The following is a 23,457-nucleotide window of genomic DNA, read 5'->3' as shown; positions in this document are numbered from 1 at the left end:
AGTACAGTTACTAAATGAGAGTATGACATTATCTACCTATATTTACACTGAGGGAAAAAATAAAAACACAAGCAACAGTTTCTTATATTTTGAGCTGTTTATTGTTAGTGACTGCTGTCTCAATATTGATGTTCTCCACTGCATCAAGACATTTAATTTTTCAATCCATACTGTACATATCCAAAGTCTTCAGAAAACAGGACCATTATATATGTAAGTAGAAAGTTCATTTTAAATGTATGTAAATGAAACCCTATCCCCAATACTATGAAATAATCTGAGGAGGAAGATGACTTATTCCATTGTAGATTTAATCCATGGTCTAACACATTGTGGGACTGCGTGAACCCTGGAGAGATGGAGTTGGCGAGTTTGTTTTCTGGCTGTTTGGTTAGAAGTCAACAACTAGAGAAGTTTGCAGTTGGCATACTTAGTCTCTCCAGGGCGGGTCTCTCCAGGGCAGACCCAGTTCTACTGGGTCTCTGCTCTCAGGTTTATGAGTGAAAACAAAAGCTGCTGACAGTAGACCACAGGCTTATTTTTTGCCGGAATATTCATTTAATCACTTTTATCATTTAGTGTGGAATCCAGAAAACAAAGGCCCACATGGTCTACTTAAATTAAATTATGAGTTTCTATGCACAGTTCCTTAACAGTTACTTATTTGGGATAACACTTTTACGGAGGTTTTGTCAAGGCATCACATAGAACAACATCATCTAACAGGGCCAGTGGAATTTATTGATGTGTTGGTGCAAACTAAATGGCTCTCAGAGCCGGATCTTTGATGTTAACTAGAGCTAGCTCTTGATTGGGAGCAGTTTTTTCCCACTTCTCATTGTCTCATTGTCATTGTTTCTTTTTGCACTAGCAGATGAATGGAGGACCGGCAGTTATACACATTGGATGACAATTTGGCAATAGGCGTGGCCAGTGCTGCACCACAATGATTGAGGCTGCTGTTACAATGATTGGGTTCTGTTCAATGTTGCTGTTGAGGAACACATTAAATGTTACTATAAATGTGGCCTAAAGAACCAGTTCTTTAAAAGGAGCAGAAGTTCCCATCACTAGCAGAACTTCTGTTTGTAAAACCTTAAAGTTCTTCATGGCCATATTGGCCATGGCATGTACAGTATCCAGCGCTAGATCTGAAAAAGGTTACTGAGGCCTAGCCTTAATTTCATCAGGACAACCATTAAATGGTCCTCTTGACTAAGTCTTTGGCTAATTTTCTCTATACTTCCCAATATTTCTGTAAGCAGGCATTGAAAGACAACAGATGTATGTAAGTCCTATTAGAAAAATAAGTTGTCCAATGTTGCACCTTACAGCTGTATAGAAGACTTAAATTTTTCCAGTTCCTCTTTTACTTTTAATTTACAGCCTGCAATGTGTCAAACTCCTGCTGCAGGTTGATTTTTGTCATCCTGAAGTTGACTCCTTGGGACAGGGGCATCTTCTTGAGCTTAAATATAGAAAAAGGAACAGTTAGCATATGCAACAATTAAGCATTAGTATCAAAATAAAGTATCTGCTGTATATACACTGCTCAAACAAAATAAAGGGAAGACTCAAATAACACATTAGAAATATCCTATCTAGGAGTGACGCTGAAAAACTAGTCCATGCATTTGTTACTTCAAGGCTGGACTATTGTAATTCGTTACTATCAGGATGTCCACAAAATGCAGTTAAAAGCCTTCAGCTGATTCAAAATGCTGCAGCAATAGTTCTGATGAAAATTAAAAAGAGAGATCATATTTCTCCTATTTTAGCTTCCCTTCATTGGCTCCCTGTTAAGTCCAGAATAGAATTTAAAATTCTCCTCCTCACATATAAAGCCCTTAATGATCTAGCTCCATCATACATCAGAGATCTGATTGTTCCATATGTTCCTAACAGAGCCCTTCGTTGTCAGACTGTAGGTTTACTGGTGGTTCCTAGAGTCTCTAGAAGTAGAATGGGAGGCAGATCCTTTAGTTATCAGGCTACTCTCCTGTGGAACCAGCTCCCAGCTTTAGTCCGCGAGGCAGACACCCTGTCTACTTTTAAGGCTAGGCTTAAAACTTTCCTTTTTGATAAAGGAAGTGGCTTAGTTTATCCTGAGCTATCTTCCTTATTTTTTACCTCCGTCTTCTTCCCTCCCTGTTGGTTGGAGTAAGGGGGAGTCTGGTTTAGCCTAAACCGGCTCAATTATGGTTGAGGTGCAAACACTCCCTCCATTTCTGCTACCTGTATGACCCCTTCTCTTTTCCAGTGGTCATAATCAGTCTGACAGAGGGAGGTATCCCAATCATTGTGGTTTTTAGTATAACAATGACCATCAGTGGGACCCTTTGTGAGGTGCCTTGAGACGACATTGTTGTAAATAAGCGCCGTTTAACTAAATAATCTGAACTGAAACTATCTGTGTAGTTATGCTGCTATAGGCTTAGGCTGCTGGAGGACATAACGACCACTTTCACCCTCTTCGCTACATTCTCACACTACTCTCCAATTTGGCATTGTTTGCTGTTATTTCAGCTTCTAACCTTGTTCTCTCTTTTCTCTTTCTAAAAGCTACACCTGGCCTGGCTCTGTGTCTGCCTGTGACACCTTTCTGGAGAGGGGAATCGTCCGAGCTTCTGCTGGCAACAACTTAATGCTCACCCTCTACCGATGATCCACATAGCCCTGTCTTTTAGTGTTTAACCCTTTCTCTCTCCTAGATATGGAAATTGACTGAGCTTTTACTGTAACTAATTATATGTGCTCTCTTTCAGACTCTAACTGGCTCAGAGTTTATCTGTTCTTTCTTTCTAGGTGAAACGACTAAAGGAGCTACATCCATTAACATTTACTTTTCCTTCCCATAGAAAGTACTTCTGGATCAGTGCTTCTGTGTTCTTTTTGTGTCTCTGCTCTGTTCTCTCAAACCCCCAGTCGGTCGTGGCAGATGGCCGCTCACACTGAGCCTGATTCTGCTGGAGGATTCTTCCTGTTAAAAGGGAGTTTTTCCTCTCCGCTGTCGCTATACGCATGCTCAGTATGAGGAATTGCTGCAAAGTCAACGCCAGTGACTGTCCACTGTCTCTACATGCTCATCTGGGAGGAGGGAATGCTGCAAGTCACTGACTGGATGCAATCTACTGGGTTTCCTTAGATAGAAAAACTTTTCATCCAATTTGAATAAAAAGCTAACTCCGACTGCACTGTTCAATGGTTAGGATTAATTGGAATGTATGTACCTTACTGTTGTGAAGTGCCTTGAGACAACATGTGTTGTGAATTGGCGCTATATAAATAAAACTGAATTGAATTGACTTGAATTGAATCCTTCATTCATTCTGAACGAATGAAATATTCTAATTGAAAACTTTGTTCTGTACAAAGTTGAATGTGCTGACAACAAAAATCATCAATGGAAATCACATTTATTAACCAATGGAGGCCTGGATTTGGAGTCAAACACAAAGTTAAAGTGGAAAAACACACTACAGGCTGATCCAACTTTGATGTAATGTCCTTAAAACAAGTCAAAATGAGGCTCAGTATTGTGTGTGGCCTCCACGTGCCTGTATGATCTCCCTTCAACGCCTGGGCATGCTCCTGATGAGACGGCGGATGGTCTCCTGAGGGATCTCCTTCCAGACCTGAACTAAAGCATCCGCCAACACCTGGACAGTCTGTGGTACAACGTGACGTTGGTGGATGGAGCAAGACATGATGTCCCAGATGTGCTCAATCGGATTCAGGTCTGGGGAACAGGCGGGCCAGTCCATAGCTTCAATGTCTTCATCTTGCAGGAACTGCTGACACACTCCAGCCACATGAGGTCTAGCAATGTCCTGCATTAGGAGGAACCCAGGGCCAACCGCACCAGCATATGGTCTCACAAGGGGTCTGAGGATCTCATCTCGGTACCTAATGGCAGTCAGGCTACCTCTGGCGAGCACATGGAGGGCCATGCTGCCCAAACCGGTCATGCTGAAGGATGTTGCAGGCAGCAGATCGCTCTCCACAGTGTCTCCAGACTCTGTCACGTCTGTCACATGTGCTCAGTGTGAACCTGCTTTCATCTGTGAAGAGCACAGGGTGCCAGTGGTGAATTTGCCAATCCTGGTGTTCTAGGCAAATGCCAAGCGTCCTGCACGGTGTTTGGCTGTGAGCACAACCCCCATTTGTGGACATCAGGCCCTCATACCATCCTCATGGAGTCGGTTTCTACCCATTTGTGCAGACACATGCACATTTGTGGCCTGCTGGAGGTCATTTTGCAGGGCTCTGGCAGTGCTCCTCCTGTTCCTCCTTGCACATAGGGGGAGGTAGCGGTCCTGCTGCTGGGTTGTTGCCCCCCCAGGACCTCCTCCACGTCTCCTGGTGTACTGGCCTGTCTCCTGGTAACGCCTCCAGGCTCTGGACACTACGCTGACAGACACAGCAAACCTTCTTGCCACAGCTCGCATTGATGTGTCATCCTGGATAAGCTGCACTACCTAAGCCTCTTGTGTGGGTTGTAGAGTCCATCTCATGCTACCACAAGTGTGAAAGTACCACCAAAATTCTAAAGTGACCAGAACATCAGCCAGAAAGCATAGGTACTGAGAAGTGGTCTGTGGTCCCCACCTGCAAAACCACTCCTTTATTGAGTGTCTAGCTAATCGCCAAAGATTTCCCCCTGTTGTCTATCCCATTTGCACAACAGCATGTGAAACTGATTGTCAATCAGTATTGCTTCCTAAGTGGACAGTTTGATTTCAAAGAAGTTTGATGTACTTGGAGTTATATTGTGATGTTTAAGTGTTCCCTTTATTTTTTTGAGCAGTGTACTATGCCTGTCCTGTAACTGGTCTATTCCCTCGCAGCTGATTAGTCAAATGACAAATCTTCAGCTGTACTAGGCATTGTAGGTCAGAACAGTCCGAAAAAACATGCTGGCATTAATACTGTAAAATGTAACCAGTATGTAGAACATCCTAGTATTTTTGACATACTAAACTGACATAACATGTACTGGCATAAATACTAAAACTTAATTGCTAAATTTACTAGCTTACTAAAATACAGGTCCTTCTCAAAATATTAGCATAAAGTTCATTATTTTCCATAATGTAATGATGAAAATTTAACATTCATATATTTTAGATTCATTGCACACTAACTGAAATATTTCAGGTCTTTTATTGTCTTAATACGGGTGATTTTGGCATACAGCTCATGAAAACCCAAAATTCCTATCTCACAAAATTAGCATATCATTAAAAGGGTCTCTAAACGAGCTATGAACCTAATCATCTGAATCAACGAGTTAACTCTAAACACCTGCAAAAGATTCCTGAGGCCTTTAAAACTCCCAGCCTGGTTCATCATTCAAAACCCCAATCATGGGTAAGACTGCCGACCTGACTGCTGTCCAGAAGGCCACTATTGACACCCTCAAGCAAGAGGGTAAGACACAGAAAGAAATTTCTGAACGAATAGGCTGTTCCCAGAGTGCTGTATCAAGGCACCTCAGTGGGAAGTCTGTGGGAAGGAAAAAGTGTGGCAGAAAACGCTGCACAACGAGAAGAGGTGACCGGACCCTGAGGAAGATTGTGGAGAAGGGCCGATTCCAGACCTTGGGGGACCTGCGGAAGCAGTGGACTGAGTCTGGAGTAGAAACATCCAGAGCCACCGTGCACAGGCGTGTGCAGGAAATGGGCTACAGGTGCCGCATTCCCCAGGTCAAGCCACTTTTGAACCAGAAACAGCGGCAGAAGCGCCCGACCTGGGCTACAGAGAAGCAGCACTGGACTGTTGTTCAGTGGTCCAAAGTACTTTTTTCGGATGAAAGCAAATTCTGCATGTCATTCGGAAATCAAGGTGCCAGAGTCTGGAGGAAGACTGGGAAGAAGGAAATGCCAAAATGCCAGAAGTCCAGTGTCAAGTACCCACAGTCAGTGATGGTCTGGGGTGCCGTGTCAGCTGCTGGTGTTGGTCCACTGTGTTTTATCAAGGGCAGGGTCAATGCAGCTAGCTATCAGGAGATTGTGGAGCACTTCATGCTTCCATCTGCTGAAAAGCTTTATGGAGACCTGGCACCTGCTCACAGTGTCAAAACCACTGGTAAATGGTTTACTGACCATGGTATCACTGTGCTCAATTGGCCTGCCAACTCTCCTGACCTGAACCCCATAGAGAATCTGTGGGATATTGTGAAGAGAATGTTGAGAGACTCAAGACCCAACACTCTGGATGAGCTAAAGGCCGCTATCGAAGCATCCTGGGTCTCCATAAGACCTCAGCAGTGCCACAGGCTGATTGCCTCCATGCCACGCTGCATTGAAGCAGTCATTTCTGCCAAAGGATTCCCGACCAAGTATTGAGTGCATAACTGTACATGATTATTTGAAGGTTGACGTTTGTTGTATTAAAAACACTTTTCTTTCTTTTATATTTTGAGAAGGACCTGTATATGGTAAAAGGGATACTGGACCATAGTGAAGGGAATGAGGGGGCAAGAGGCAAACAAAAGCAACTGACTATTCAATTCAATTAAACCCAATAAAAAAATACTTTATTCATCCCAAAGGGAAATTAAATGTTGTTGTAGCTCATATTATGCAGGTTTCTTCAAAGAGCTGTTGTAGATGCTAATGGCTGTGGGCAGAAGGAATCTTCTGTAGCGCTCCGTCTTACAGCATAGACACTGTGTTATCCAACACTGTGTTGTTGGATAACGGTCTTGTGAAGAGGATGCCTATGGTACTCCATAATGTTCATTTTATAAAGAATCCTTCTTTGCACAATGATCTTCAGAGGTTCCAGAGGAGTCCTCAGAACAGAGCCAGCCTTCTATATGAGCTTGTTGAGCTTTTTAAGTCCCTGGCTCTGGATGCTGCTACCCAGGCAGATGCTGGCAGAGGAGATCGCACTTTCCACAACAGACTTATAGAAGATATGCAGCATCTTGCTGAAAACACTGAAGGACCTAAACTTCCTCAAGAAATACGGTCTGCTCTGTCCCTTCTTGTAGATGGCTTCACAGTTGCATCTCCACTCTAGTCTGTTGTCCAGGTGAACACCGAGGTATTTATGCTCGTCCACCACCTCCACTTCTTCACCCATGATGGAAATAGTGTTTGACCTATTCTTGTTCCTTTTAAAATCTACAATCATCTCCTTTGTTTTATTCAGGTTTAACATGAGATGATTGTTTCCACACCATGCCACAAAGCAGTCCACCAGTTCCCTGTACTCAGCTTCTTGTCCATGTATGATTCACCCCAAAACTGCAGTCATCTGAATATTTCTGCAGAAGATAGGAGTCTGTCTTGTACTGGAAGTCTGAGGTGTACAGAGTGAAAAGGAATGGTAAGAGCACAGTCCCCTGTGGTACTCCTGTACTTCCTGGTTAAACACAGTTTGTGTGACTTCAGTCAGTCTGTTTGTCAGGTAGTCTTTGATCTAGGAGATTGTTGAGGCCTTTAGCCAAAGTCTTCTGGAGTTTCTGACAAAGCAAATCAGGTTGAATTGTGTTAAATGCACTGGAGAAATCAAAGAACACGATCCTCACAGTGCTGCTGGCTTTTGCCAGATGATAGTGGGTTTGTTGAAGCAGGTGTTTGATGGCATCTTCAACTCAAACTCCACAGCGATGAGCAAACTAAAGGGGGTCCTGATAGTTTATTGTCTCTCTAGGACCTTCATTATGGGGGATGTCAGGGCAACAGGGCTACAGGTCCTTCTCAAAATATTAGCATATTGTGATAAAGTTAATTATTTTCCATAATGTCATGATATTGTGAAGAGAACGTTGAGAGACTCAAGACTCTGGATGAGCTAAAGGCCGCTATCGAAGCATCCTGGGCCTCCATAAGACCTCAGCAGTGCCACAGGCTGATTGCCTCCATGCCACGCCGCATTGAAGCTGTCATTTCTGCCAAAGGATTCCCGACCAAGTATTGAGTGCATAACTGTACATGATTGTTTGAAGGTTGACATTTGTTGTATTAAAAACACTTTTCTTTTATTGGTCGGATGAAATATGCTAATTTTGTGAGATAGGAATTTTGGGTTTTCATGAGCTGTATGCCAAAATCATCCGTATTAAGACAATAAAATACCTGAAATATTTCAGTTAGTGTGCAATGAATCTAAAATATATGAATGTTAAATTTTCATCATGACATTATGGAAAATAATGAACTTTATCACAATATGCTAATATTTTGAGAAGGACCTGTATAGTAATTGAGGACTGATGGGTAAGTTTTCTTTGGTACTAGAACAAGACAGCTCTTCCACAACACTGGAACCTTCTTCTGGGCCAGGCTAAGGTTGAAGAGGTGCTGCAGAATCCCACAGAGCTGCTCTGCACATGCCTTCAGGACTCTAGGGCTGACACAGACCTGCAGCCTTATTCCGGTTCAGTCCCACCAGTTGTTTCTTCACTTGACTTCTTGAGACACACAGGTGGAAAGGGGAGGCAAAGGTAGCAACAGCATCTTCTGATTTGGTTGAAGGCAAACATGGAGAAGCAGAACGGTATGTGGCTGAGGAGGAAGATAAAACATTTGAGGTGTGACAGGAAAGCTCTGGGTCAAAGGAGGGTGGATGTCTGTTTGCCTGTGAGCAGGAGAGGAGGATGCTGAGCTTGTTTCTGAACTGAACCCATTGAAGAATGTGTTTAGTTCATTTTCCAGACAAACATCTCTCCGATTATCCTTCTGCTTGAAGCTGGTGATTTTCTTCATCCCTGACCACACATCTCTGATATTGTTTTGCTGGAGCTTGCTCTCCAGCCTCTTCTTGTACACGTCCTTGCTGTCTCTAATCTTGAGTTTACGTTGCTTCTGTATACTCCTCAATAATTATCTGTCTCCCTCTCTGGAGGCTTTTTTTCTTGTTAAGGAGGTCCTTTAGGTCACTGGAGATCCAGGGTTTGTTATTGGGGAAGCATCTCACCATTCAGGTGAGGATGGTGTTATCAACAGAGAAGTTTATATATTCGGTTACACACTCAGTCATAGCATTGATGTCCTCTCCATGTGGCTGGCACAGTGTCCCAGTCTGTATCCTCAAAACAGTCTCACAGGGCTTCTTCACCTTCCTGTGACCATCTTCTCACTGTTCTCTTTATTACAGGTTGCCTCTGAACAAGGGGCTTATATTTCGAGCAGAGAAAAAGAAGACTGTGATCTGATTTGCCTAGAGGAGGTCTCTCCTTAGACATGTATTAGACATTTTCATAAAACAAATCCAGTGTTTTGTTTTCTCTGGTAGAGCAGCTGGCAAACTGTTGAAACACTGGAAGTGTAGCAGGGAGTGAGGCATTGTTAAAATCAGCAGATATTGCCAAAAATGCATTGGGGTGTTGAGTCTGTAGCTTAGCAGCAACTGAGCTGATGGCATCGCATTTAGTGTCGGCAACAGCTAAAGGTGGAACGTATACTGTTGCCAAAATAACACTGGTAAAATCTCTCTGTAAATAAAATGGACAAAAACGTAGTGCTAACAGTTCAATATCTGGACTGCAGTGACAACACTTCACAGTAACATGTCCTGGATTACACCATCTGTTGCTCACAAGTACTGCCAGTCCATCTCCTTTGCGTTTGCCGCTCCTCTTTAAATCTCTATCTGCTCGTATGGTCAAAAACCTTGGCAGAGAGACACTGAAGTCAAGGTTATGATCCTGCAGCCATGTCTCAGTGAACCACATAATACTGGCTTACCAATACTCTGGTTGGGTCCTTCATGTGGTTGGGAGTTCATCCAACTTGTTTCCCAACGATCTCACATTGGCCATCAGAATCGATGGAAGGTGATTCATCATAACAAATGTTCATAAAGTTAAAAAGTATCTGCAAAAATTCTTCCGGCTGCACAGCATCCCATACCGGAGTGGATAATCGTAAAAACAAAAAATCTATTTTAATCCACCACAAGAGTAATTTGAGTTCCTAAAAAGAATTAATCAGAATGAAAAGCAACAGAGCCACTCCAACCTGCTGCAACGTTGAGCGGCACAATTCTAGCATGCAACTTTTACTAAACATTACGTTAACTCCTAACCATTTCCAGACCTGGAATTTTGTGTATAATTTAATAACTTTTCCTGTGATTTCACAATCATGGGATGCCTTACAGTAATTTAGTTATAAGATAAAATGTTTTTATTTTACCAGGACAATGATCCATGGTGGATTCTTGTTGTTATTGTTCTCGAGTGTCACAAGAACAGAGTCGATCTGGTGGCATGTTTCATCTCTCCTCCTTTTCCTGTGATGCCTAAAATAAAAATAAATCACTGATTTATAAACATTTGCATTGTATCTGCCTTTTCTCCAGAGCAGTATTTAAAAGCCAGCTCCAAAGCATATTAAATATCATAGCAATGGAAGAGAGGATAACAAATTTAAACATGGTAAATACAGGCCAAGGCTTATTATCCATACCTTTCCATTTTTGCCTCAGGTCTCTGGTTTTGTTTAGTGTACACAGACACAGAAGGCACAGAATCAGGTCTATGCCAGTCCAAAAATGCTTCACCTGCAAATAAAGCGTGCGCACGCACACACACATACACACACACTTGTCTTGCTATATGTTGTAAGGACCATGCATTGACTGACATTGATTTCCAATGATTTCCATTCATTTTCAACCCTTTCTATGGCCTAAACTTGACCCTACCCCTAAACCTAACTATTTACCAGTACATACCTAATCCTAAACCTCACCTAAACTCAATTCACACCTTAGTCCTAAACCTAACCCATAGCAAAATACCAAGTGAGGACCATGAAAATATCCTCACTTTACAACAAACGCTCTTCACTTCGCCCAGGAAATAGGAAAAATGGTCCTCACTCATCCAAATTTAACTGCAATAATTGTGGGTCTACGCTTTACAAACAATTGTGAAAACCAGGGTTTCTAGTTGTATCAAAGTGTAGATACATAACCTTACCTGATATAAAATGAGCATCACAGAGTCATGCATTTTTGATAGTGTCCTCAGTCCAATCCATCCGCTTGATAGCCTGAAGCCACCCACGGTGGCTCTGAAACGGTCGATACCCCCTTGGAATGCGGTGGAACTTCTGTCCTGGAAATACTGGCTTGAACAACCGTAAACTCAACAACCTGACAGTTTGATGCAGGTGCGCATTATTGTTTAGTATTATTTATTTAGTGGCTCCCTCTTATGTTTGAAAAACGGCGGGGGTACACCATTCAAGGCAATTCTTCTGTTGCTACACTACGCGCACAGGTTCTTGATAATGTAAGCTGTAAATGGGTCTATACATACTATTTGGAAAAGTGCCACAGTTCCATAAACCAAAAAGTGCCAAAAACATATTTATACATTGATATATCCATAGGGTGGCCGGGCACTCCCTTAGAGATAGAGTGAGGAGCTTTAAATGTAGAAATTACATTTTAAATTCAAGTTATTAGTAATTATTTCATATATACTGTACTTTATGGTCATGTGTTTCAGCACATTATAAGTTTATTTTATCTTTCAACCTTACAAATCAAAATAACTCAGTGGGGCTAAAACTACTATAAAAAGGTATTTAGTTTGTAGCTGTTGCTGTGAAGGTTAACCAATGTTAACCGGATGTTAGAGTTTACTTAGCGAGACACAGCAACAGTTTAAATTATGTCATGATTTTCTTTAGCATATGAAGCCAAAACATTTTTTTAAAAGAACAAAAATTTGTATGTATAATTTTACCATATATTTGATTCAGATTTTAATTAGATTCTTCAATTTAATAATTTTATTAAGTAATGCATTGAGTTTTAACATAGTGTAAGATATATAGATGGGTCTTTTGCTTTATTACAACACAATCAGTTTATAGCAACAAACTCCAGGAAAGTGGTGACATCAGTAGTAACACCTCTTTGGGTGCAAGCTTTGTGTATGAAGTCTTCTATGCCTGTATTTTCCTTGTTACTTTTTTATTATTAGATTCTAGTATGGCAGAAAAATGATTTTGGGTTTCAGGTAAAGTGTCAGTAGCTGCTGTGTAGAAATTGTTCTTGAGTGAACTTATATAATTTTACTGCAACAATCCTTTAACTGCTACTACTGTACTATATTTACATGTGGTCACATTTAAAACTTTAATACTACAGAACTGTATTATTTTACAAAAGTGTTGAACAAGTTATATTATTAAAAACTGAAGACATCATCAATTGCCATATCTCCAGTTTAAAAAAACTGTAGTTAGACAGTATATTTTCCCATTAAAGCCTTTTGGGTGCGACTGTTTTTTTGTCTCCACATGATGAGTATGCTCTCCTGACTTATCACTAGAAGCTTTTAGACATTTTACTTCACTATGAGTCTGCAAGTTGTCAAGTCGTCAGTTGTAGTCTCCCGGATTCCTGTGCTCTCTTCGTGTTGGTGTTATTATCAAAATATATCCATCCACCATGCACCTGCCAATGTCCTGTTGCCACTTTGGTCCTTCAACTCCAGAAAATATGACAGTCTTTTTTGAGGTACAAATTGAAGGAAAATGCTTCCAACTCACCACCATTCCTTACTCATATACCGGCTTAACTGTGACACACACCTTTCTGCATTCCACAGATACTGCGTCCATGGAGACGTAGAAAGCAAGGTGGTGTTTTCATCTGGATTAAAAGATTCCCTACCTTTTGTCTACCATGCTGGATCATGCCTGTGATTCCAGCAGCAGCATTGGACCTAGCGCACCTGCCGGAGGCAGCCATGCCTCCCCAGAGATTCCATCACGTCAAGCGTAGCACGGAGCTCACCAACCTCTGACTACTGAGTCGGGCCTCGTCCACGGCCAAGGAGGTGGTCCTCAACTCAGCTCTTGTTAATGCTAGATCTCTAGCTAACAAGATTTTCATTCCGAGTGACTTTTTTCTTCACAAAAGTTAGATTTTATGTTGCTGACCGAGACGTGGCTTCTAACTGCTGACTTCACTCCTTTTTCAGATCCTCTCTCTCTAGACATAGGCTTTTTCAGCACCCCTAGGACTTCAGGTAAAGGTGGAAGAGTTGCTGTAGTGTTCAGATTCTGTTGTCCTTGTTGGCAGCTTCCAGCAGACAGCTTTTGCAGCTTCAAAGTCCAACTAATGGAAGTAAAATGTGACTCTCCGGTGATGTGTGTGGTGATCTATTGGCCTTCAAAATTAATTAATAATTTCCAATTATAATAAATAATATAAAATGAATAGTCAGTCATTTTCTATACCTCTTCTTCCATAGTGGGTAACAGGGAAGCTGGTGCCTAGCTCCAGCGGTCTTCGGGCCAAGTCCATTGGGCAGTAATATAAATATCAATAATATGTCACTCTGCCATCTGTGCGTGGCTCATGTGCTCCCATCACCATGTCAACCCACAGACAGTGTTGCATGCTGTCAAGTTTTTACCCTCACCTTGAACCCTTGACCCTGCTATACCTCTTGTATTTTCAGCATTTTTAGATCATTTTGAAAATATGTCCATCTCTCAAATTTCAGAGGTAGTCAGAAAACTGAGGCCTTCATATTGTGCTGTTCCCAGTATTTCGCCAAGGCTGTTGAAGGAGGTTTTCGATGCCATAGGTCTCTGGATTTAAAATTTTATGAACAATTGTCTTTCTTCATTTTGTGTTCTAGCTGCTTTGGATACTACTTTTCTCTAAAACTTTGCGCAGATTTCCACATTGCCCTTTCTTTCTAAACTTTTAAAGAAGGTGGTTTTTAAATCAGCCACAGGAGCACCCGCAGATTCATGACATTTATGAGAAACTTCAGTTTGGCTTTAAGTCTTGCCACAGCTCTGAAACTGCTCCTCTCAGGGTGTGCAATGTTTTACTTTTAACTTCTGATTCTGCTGATTAAGCTGTTTTTACTCTTCTTGAGCTTACTGCTGCTTTTGACACAGTAGATCATAAAATTTTAATGTAAAGGCTGAAGCAGTCTGTTGGTATGAAAGGCACAGCCATAGAATGGTTTAAGTCATATTTATCCAATGGAAGATTCTCTGACCAATTGGGGCAGTTTCCACCCTCTGTAGCTCCTCTTAAATATGGGTTACCTCAAGGTTCCATATTAGGTCCTCTTTTATTCTTATTGTACTTGCTCCCTCTGGTATCCATTTTCCCAAAATACAAAGTGTCATTCCATTTCTATATGGATGACATGCTTAAGTGTTTGGCAGATGTGGGAGCATTGATTGAGCTAAACTTTCTTTTTTTTAATGACAAAAGAACAGAGTATTAGGCTGATCTGTCAACATGTCAGATTTGGTAAATCTAACCGCTGACAGGATGCAGCAGTGCTGTTAGGTCAATGGACTCTTCCAGCTGTGTGTCTGTTATGGATCTTTGGGGTGATCCTTGACTCAGATTTTAAATTCAATTAACAGGTCATTGCAGTTGTCTACAATCATCTGAGGCTTATTTGTAAAGTCAAAGATTATCTTCCTCATGCTGCCCTTGAGAGGGTTTAAGCATTTTTCTATTACTTTTTGACTGGACAACTGCTTCTCACTTTATTGTGGGATTGACCAGTCTCTCCTTCTCCATCTTCACCTGGTGCAAAATTCTGCGGCCCATCCACTAACGGGGACAAGAAAATATGAACATATCACACCGATTTTGTATTCCCTCCTCTGGCTGCCAGTTTCTTTTAGAATTGTTTTTAAGATTTGCCTTTTAGTTTTACATTTTTAAATTGTCTGGCACCTCCTTTTAAACAAGCTTTTATATCCACATGGCCCTGTAGAACTCAAACAAATCTTTTTAAACTGGCCTTCAATTCCAGAGAAGACAACCATTTCAATCCTGTAAGACTCACAATGAAAAGACACATAGGTGGCGATTAGAGAGGTTTATTTGCAAATATTTATTTTTTGGGCACTCGGACCCCGGAGGAAGACACGAACGCTGAGAATGACGTGAGCTTGAATGAACAACTTATGAATAGAATTAGAGATGTCTTCCCCCTGGGATTTGACTGGCGGTGGAGTGGAGGCCTGAGGAGGTAGGAAAATCGGGAAGAGCTAGGAAGCCAGATGGTGGAGATGGGGAGGAGGAGGGTGGCAGCTCAGCTTGAAGAGCGAGGAAGTCTGTGAGTGAAGATCTTTAAAGCGGAGTTGTAGACGGTGATTGGATGTGGAGTCGATACTGATTGGCTGGAGCGGGGACGCATGGTGAACTCATTGGATGGAGCAGAGGAGGGGGTGAGTCTTCCAGATTGAATATTCGTCAAAACTCCATTAGACCAGTCCTTGTGTCTTTTATGTCAATTATTGCTAATTGTATAGCTTATATTGTCAACATTGTATTTTTTTGCTATCTTCTTTTTCTAATTCGTATGTACAGCACTTTGGTTACCTTTTGGTTTGTAAAATGCTTATATAAATAAATAAATAAAATAATACATTTATGACCTTTTGTTGCTGAAGATCACTGTCTTAATCCAGAGAATAATAATAATAATAAAATGTGTATAACAACATACCCGATTGGTGGGATGTGATGATGCTGAGTAGTGCCTTTCCCTCCTCCAATATGCTCTCCTTCAGAACATTTTGACTGTCCACATTAAGCTTGAAGTTCTAAAACAAAGAGAAACAAAGATCACAATTAGTCAAGACTGGTAACAGTGAGAACAACCCTTTGTCTTGGAAACTCTACCAGTGTAGCATACAAGCTAGGAAGGATCTCTCTGTATCCTAAAGTAGTTCACTTGCATGTAGAGATACTTTTGTCCAACAGATAATTTTACAACATCTCAATGCACATGTTTACAATTTAGATGTTAAAATGCACAAATGGTTAACTTCTTAAGCAAGATCCTACAGTAAAAAAGCAATTTAAGTGCTTATTTTTTGATTGTTCATCCTGCTATTGTTTTTGGCCAAGAATCTACCATAATGACACATAACTTGACCTTTCATTACTTTCTTCCATTTTGATGGCTTGTCCCCCTGGCCTGTATAGCAAAAGCCTCAGACCCACACTACTTGGTGAGGAGGTACAAGCAAAGACAACTCCACTGAAATAAGTTACAGTTGAATGTAAATTATGTTATTTAAATTCAGAAATAATTATTGATGTTGTTTTTAAATATTCATTTAGACAACCCAGATTGTAAGGCTACTCACTATGTGAGGTCTGTTTGCATTGAACTGAAACACAATAATACTGCATTCTAAGGTATTTGTTTATTTATTACAAGGCATACCTAAAATGTAAAATTAAAGCTGCCCTAATACTGTGCAGCCCAAATATGTGTGTTACACATTATTTATTTATTTTTAAATCTAAATCAATGTCAAGTTGTCTAAACATGCATACGCCTAATTTCCACTGCCATTTTGAGTAAGACTTTTAAGAAATTCAAATTCTTTACAGCCTGTAATCCTACTTTAAGATAATTAGAATGTGAGAGAGAATATGGCAGAAAAGAGGATGCTGACTGATTTTAAAAGAAAAAGAAAAAAAACAACACTGTGGAAGTTTGAATGTGACTATACTGTCAACTTGTAACAAATATTCAAAATAATCTGTAAGTTCCAATGATTTTGCTAAACCAGCAATAGTTATATCTTTCAATTTTGACTGTGGTTGCATCTAGAAACCCAGAATGATTGTGAGCTTAATATAAAAAGTAATGAAAGAAACCATTTCATGCTTAAATAACTTCAATTATGCTCTAACGAAAAAGAGAAGACTGAAAATTCTCACCACATATAATCCCTTTATACATTTTGTCTGTTTTTGAATTATTTATACATCTGCACCAAGAAATTAGCAAATAGACACATTGTAAAAATATCAGCACCACTTTAATATAAAGACAAAAGAAAATATATATCTGGTATAGTCAGTAGGAAATGCATAAATTAAAGGGGAAGTTGAACTTAAAGTCAAATAAGAAACAGCAAGGAGTTGTACAAGAAGAAGCTGGAGAGCAAGCTCCAGCAAAACAATATCAGAGATGTGTGGACAGGGATGAAGAAGATCACAGGCTTCAAGCAGAAGGATGATCAAACCGATGGAGGTCTGGACAGAGCCAATGAACTGAACATATTCTTCAGTTCAGGAACAAGCTTCACATCCTCCTCTCCTGCTCACAGCCAAACCGACATTCCACCTTCCTTTGACCCAAAGGACCCACAGCTGTCCAGTAACACCTCACATTTTTTATCTTTCACCTCAGCCCTAGACCCTTCTACTTCTACATGTTTGCCTTCAACCATATCAGACGATGCTGATGCTTCCTTTGCTTCCCCCTTTCACCTGTGTGTCTCAAGAAGTCAAGTGAAGATGCAACTGGAGAGACTGAATCGGAATAAGGCTGCAGGTCCAAATCATGTCAGCCCTAGAGTCCTGAAGGCCTGTACAGAGCAGCTCTGTGGGATTCTGCAGCACCTCTTCAACCTTAGCCTGGCCCAGAAGAAGGTTCCGGTGTTGTGGAAGACCTCCTGTCTTGTTCCTGCTTCAACAAACCCACAGTCATCTGGACAAAGCCAGTAGCACTGTGAGGATCATGTTCTTTGATTTCTCCAGTGCATTTAATACAATCCAACCTGATTTGCTTTGTCAGAAACTCCAGAAGACTCAGGTGGAGGCCTCAACAATCTCCTGGATCAAAGACTACCTGACAAACAGACCACAGTTTGTGAGACTGAAGGGTTGTGAGTCTAACCAGGTAGTCAGCAGCACAGGAGCACCACAGGGGACTGTACTCTCACCATTCCTTTTCACTCTGTACACCTCAGACTTCCAGTACAAGACAGACTCCTGTCATCTGCAGAAATACTCGGATGATTCTGCAGTCGTGGGGTAGATCAGAGATGGACAAGAAGCTGAGCACAGGAAGGTGGTGGACCGCTTTGTGGCATGGTGTGGAAACAATCATCTCATTTTGAACGTGAATAAAACAAAGGAGATGATTGTAGATTTTAAGAGAAACAGGAATAAGTCAAAAACTATTTCTATCATGGTAGAAGAAGTGGAGGTGGTGGAGGAGCATAAATACCTCGGTGTTCACCTGGACAACAGACTAGAGTAGAGATGCAACTGTGAAGCCATCTACAAGAAGGGACAGAGCAGACTGTCCTTCTTGAGGAAGCTTAGGTCCTTTGGTGTTTGCAGCAAGATGCTGCAGATCTTCTATAAGTCTGTTGTGGAAAGTGTGATCTTTTCTGCCATCATCTGCTGGGGAAGCAGCATCAGAACCAGGGACGTAAAAAAGCTCAACAAGCTGATAAAAAAGGCTGGCTCTGTTCTGGGGACTCCTCTGGAACCTCTGGAGATCATTGTGGAAAGATGGATTCTTCATAAAATGAAGAACATTATGGAGAACCCTGAGCATCCTCTTCATGAGACTGTCCTACAACAACAGAGTGTCTTCAGTCAGAGGCTTCTTTAGATCTGCTGTAAGACAGACACTACAGGAGATCCTTCCTGCCCACAGCCATCAGCATCTACAACGGTTCTTTGAAGAAACCGTCATAATGAGCTACAACAACATTTAATTTCCCTTTGGGAATAATAAAGTATTTTTGAATTGAATTGAATAAAACAGTAGAATAGACATGATACTGTATGAACTGATGATAAATGCTTGAATGGATAGATAGATGGACAGGCACAAAGTAGCTTGAGGCAATGTTGGTAAAACCCTACAGTCATGTCTCTAAACAACATTAGAGCTCTTTCTCATCTTATTGTTGTGTGAATTTGTTGGTTTGTATGTGCCTTTGTGTCTCTCGAGGTCCTCAAGCTGCAGGACTTAACCACTCTGACAACATGCTGTGCTGTGGTGAAAAATGCTGCACACTGATATTTAGATGCACACAGGGGCGCCGTATAGGGGGGGAAGGGAAGGTTAGGACGATTCCAAGTGCCCCTAACTGACAGGGGCCCCACAATAGATAGAGAAAAACAAAATACTTACACACACACACACACACACACACACACACTACCGTTCAAAAGTTTTAGAACGGCTTTCTCACTTAATGTGTCTCTTTACTGGAGGCAGAAACGACAAGATGCTGCATAAGTCTGGAAGCAAAAAGGCAAAGAGAAAAAGCTCAGACAAGAGAAAGATGCAAAATGTCACCCAGTTCTTTCACAGACAGGGTAGATCTGTTAGTGGTTCATGTAATAGAAGGTTCTGGAACCTATTTGTCCATAGTTTAAAAGCTAGCTCACTTTCTTCCCCATATTAGTGTAAGGTTTCAGGCTGTGCAGTCTAATTTTTTTTATTTATTTATTTTTTCCAAGCAGGTTCAATTGGAGAGTGGACTGTGCAGCTGCTTTGTTTCACACCTGTGAGTGATCAGGCTCATCAGGGAGCTTAAAAGGAGGAGGCTGCAGGTCAGTCGACGCCTGAGTGTCAACCTTAGTGGTACTTCTAGCCCTCCATGCTATTAATTGTTTCCTGATTCTTTGAAACTGCTCTTATCTGAGTTCTGCTCCCCTTTAAGGTGCCTCTTGAAAACCTGACTACTGTTCCCTGTACACTAGTAGGCAACTATGCCACTATGGGGGGGCCCAGTAAGATTTATTTTCATGGGCCCAAAATCCCTGGCCGCGCCCCAGGATGCACGCAGGCTCTCACACACACACATACACACACACACACACACACGTTGCTCTCAAAACTCTGTAGGTAGCACACAAACCTTCACTTACGTGTTAATACTGTAGTCCAACTAAGAGTACATTAAAACAAAGCAAAAGTTAAAAAAATTGCCCCATTACACCTCAGTTCATCAGATTAGGTGAATAAACAAATAAATATTTGAATAAAGTAGATGTTTTAGGAGTTATCGTAAAAAAAACCTAAATGTATCAAATACATTTAGTTTTTCCTTTCAGGAATTCCCTGAAATTGTTAAGAGAATGAACCCAAAAATTTTATATCCAGGCAAGTTATGTACTGAACATTTAAAACAAAATAGGCTGGGGTCTAACTGTATAGAAGATATGTGAACTTGATAGAGATTCCCAAATATATTTATATTTACCTCAACCTTCAACAATACAGATATAATTTAATCCAGTGTATGTTCAGAGCATGGGTTACCTCTGCTTGTTAAGGTCAGTAGAATCATCCTTATAATTTTAATGCTTTTAAACAATCTAATCCAAGTATAGACTTAAATTTAAAAATACATTCTGTGTCACACTATTAAAAGTAGAGCTGTACAATGAATCAAATCCTAGTTGTTATTGCAGCATCAAGATGCCAAATCTCACAGAATGCAATAGGAACATAGTAAAAAAAATAAAAAAATAAAACAGTAGGCAAAATGTGACTCAGTTGGAATCAATAACTTCATTGCATATTTAACAATGATATTGTTAAAGTCTGATTTTCTAGAATTGTGCACTCTTAGTATTTTCCACAAAAATTAATAGTTATGTGAGAAATACATGTAAAGAACTACAGACTCAGATAAAATAATTCAGTTTATCCTACAGTTATTCCCATCTGTGTCACTAAAGCTTTTAACTTGATGGGTTTAGGTGTCTTGGTTATAAAGTTTGTGATGCAGCCAGCTCTAGGCAGAAATACCATTTTACCGATATTTCCCACATTGCGCATAGCCAAAAAAAGTGTTATGTGGCGTGCTCAGTTTGGTTGCAGTTTTCCAAGATGGTGAATGACTGTTAGCACTACAAAGTAGCCGCATTCTGGCACTATTATGTTCAGATTAACCACTATTCTGTTCTGACATAATTTGAATATGTATAATTGTATGTGAGGCTGTGCAGCTGTGAGTCAGAGGTGGTATTTTGCAGCACTGGGGCCCTGCAGGGTACTGTCCTGTTACCATTTCTTTTTACCCTTTACACTGCAGGCTTCACCTACAAAAAAGGACAGCTGTCATCTTCAGAAGTTCTCTGACAACTCCATTGTGGGCTGTGTGTCTGAGAGAAATGAGCTAGAGTACCGGTTGGTCATCATGGACTTTGTGGAATGGTGTGAACGCAACCACCTATGCTTGTACACCAGTAAGACGAAGGAGATGCTGATCGACTTTAGGAGAAAGACACCACCTCACTTACCAGTGAACATCCAGGGTGAGGACATTGAGATAGTGGATAGTTTAAAGTACCTCTGTGTTCACCTCAGCAATAAAAGAGTCTGTTTCCATAACATCAACACCCTGTCAAAGAAGGGCCAGAGTCACCTCCGTCTTCTGAGGAGACTGAGGTCCTTTGGAGTGTGCAGGCATTTGCTCAGGACTTTTTATGACTCCGTGGTGTGGTAGCCTCTGCTATCTGCTGCACTGTCGTCTGCTGGGCCCCAGGCAGCACAGAGCGGTAAAGGAAGAGACAGAACATGCTGGTTAGGAGGGCCAGCTCTGTCCTGGGCTGCCCACTTGACTCTGTGGAGGTGGTGGGTGAGAGGAGGATATTAGCCAGGCTCACCTCAGTGGCCGAAAGAGACACCCTCAGTGCAGGAAGGAGTGCTACCGCAGCTTCATCATCCCCACCGCTGTCAGACTGTTCAATTTTACTGTATAATAACTCATGCAATAATCTCTGTATTTGTAAATACCTGCAATCATTGTCACTTTAGCACAATCACCTCCACTATTTACTGTACATAAGGTATTTTATTTTATTATTACTATTTATTTTTACACATTTATCTTGTTCTTCTTTGATTGCACATTTTTCCTAAATATCTGCACCCTACTTGTGTGTTAATAAGAGCTGCTGTAACAAGTTATTTTCTACATTGCGAGAACTATAAAGTCTATCTTATTTTATCATTTGTATGTTTCAAGGTTTAATATGCTCACATTTGACTTGGTAGTAAATGTTTTCATGTATATTTATGCTAAGCAATAATATACTATTTTTAGCTTTCATATGATTTCAGCCAGCAGCACTGCGGGAGAGAAAGACTGAATATATTACTGTTACAGTGGTTAGTACCTTTGGCAAGCAGAGAGAGTTATGCCATGTTCTCAGTTTAGATAGAGAAATTCGTTCGTTCGTCGTCTTCCGCTTATCCAGGACCGGGTCGCGGGGGCAGCAGACTCAGCAGAGACGCCCAGACGTCCCTCTCTCCAGACACCTCCTCCAGTTCCTCCAGGGGGAGCCCAAGGCGTTCCCAGGGCAGCCGAGAGACATAGTCCCTCCAGCGTGTCCTGGGCCGTCCCCTGGGCCTCCTCCTGGTGGGATGTGCCTGGAACACCTCCCGAGGAAGGCGTCCAGGAGGCATCCGGTATAGATGCCCGAGCCACCTCAACTGGCTCCTCTCGATGTGGAGGAGCAGCGGCTCTACTCCGAGCCCCTCCCGGATGGCCGAGCTCCTCACCCTATCTCTAAGGGAGTGCCCGGCCACCCTACGGAGGAAGCTCATTTCAGCCGCTTGTATCCGTGATCTCGTTCTTTCGGTCATGACCCAAAGTTCATGGCCATAGGTGAGGGTAGGAACGTAGACCGACCAGTAAATTGAGAGCTTTGCTTTTCGGCTCAGCTCTCTCTTCACCACAATGGACCGGCACAGCGCCCCCATTACTGTGGCAGCTGCACCGATCCGTCTGTCGATCTCCCGCTCCATTCTTCCCTCACTCGTGAACAAGACCCCGAGATACTTAAACTCCTCCACTTGAGGCAGGAACTCCCCTCCAACCTGAAGAGGACAAGCCACCCTTTTCCGGTCGAGTACCATGGCCTCGGACTTGGAGGAGCTGATCCTCATCCCAGCCGCTTCACACTCGGCTGCGAACCGCCACAGCGCATGCTGTAGGTCTTGGCTAGAGGGGGCCAGCAGGACCACGTCATCCGCAAAAAGAAGAGACGAAATCCACTGGTCCCCAAACCAGACCCCCTCCGGCCCTTGGCTGCGTCTAGAAATCCTGTCCATAAAAGTTATGAACAGGACCGGCGACAAAGGGCAGCCCTGCCGGAGTCCAACATGCACTGGGAACAGGTCCGACTTCGTGCCAGCAATGCGGACCAAACTCCTGCTCCGCTCGTACAGGGACCGGATGGCCCCTAATAAATGGCCCCCGATTCCATACTCCTGGAGCACCCCCCACAGGGCATCACGAGGGACACAGTCGAATGCCTTCTCCAGGTCCACAAAACACATGTGAACCGGTTGGGCAAACTCCCATGAACCCTCGAGCAACCTGTAGAGGGTATAGAGCTGGTCCAGTGTTCCACGACTGGGACGAAAACCACACTGTTCCTCCTGAAGCCGAGGTTCGACTATCGGTCGGACTCTCCTCTCCAATACCCTGGCGTAGGCCTTACCAGGGAGGCTGAGGAGTGTGATACCCCTGTAGTTGGAACACACCCTCCGGTCCCCCTTCTTATAAAGGGGGACCACCACCCCAGTCTGCCAGTCCAGAGGCACTGTCCCCAACCGCCACGCAATGTTGAAGAGGCGTGTCAACCATGACAGCCCTACAACATCCAGAGACTTGAGGTACTCAGGGCGGATCTCATCCACCCCCGAAGCCT

At 42.1% G+C, this 23,457-nt stretch overlaps 1 protein-coding gene and 1 long non-coding RNA gene across 4 annotated transcripts in view; both read right to left on the bottom strand.

Annotated features, from left to right (window-relative positions):
* Positions 1–23,457, bottom strand: part of akap6 (A kinase (PRKA) anchor protein 6) — a 490,689-nt gene that overhangs the window by 320,296 nt on the left and 146,936 nt on the right. For all 3 annotated transcript variants that reach the window (XM_047392958.1, XM_047392960.1, XM_047392959.1), the window contains one exon: positions 15,470–15,566. In XM_047392958.1, coding sequence (XP_047248914.1) covers positions 15,470–15,566 — 97 coding nt within the window. The remainder of the gene's footprint in view (positions 1–15,469; positions 15,567–23,457) is intronic.
* LOC124884913 lies at positions 125–11,968 on the bottom strand. The gene is made up of 3 exons (XR_007042546.1): positions 10,422–11,968; positions 10,149–10,254; positions 125–1,468 (listed from the first exon to the last, which is right to left on the bottom strand). It is a non-coding gene; the product is annotated as an uncharacterized LOC124884913 (long non-coding RNA).

Source organism: Girardinichthys multiradiatus, chromosome 19, assembly GCF_021462225.1.
Source record: "Girardinichthys multiradiatus isolate DD_20200921_A chromosome 19, DD_fGirMul_XY1, whole genome shotgun sequence".
NCBI lineage: Eukaryota > Metazoa > Chordata > Actinopteri > Cyprinodontiformes > Goodeidae > Girardinichthys > Girardinichthys multiradiatus.
Note: the sequence above shows the minus strand (reverse complement) of the source record. Positions and strands in the feature narration are given on the sequence as shown.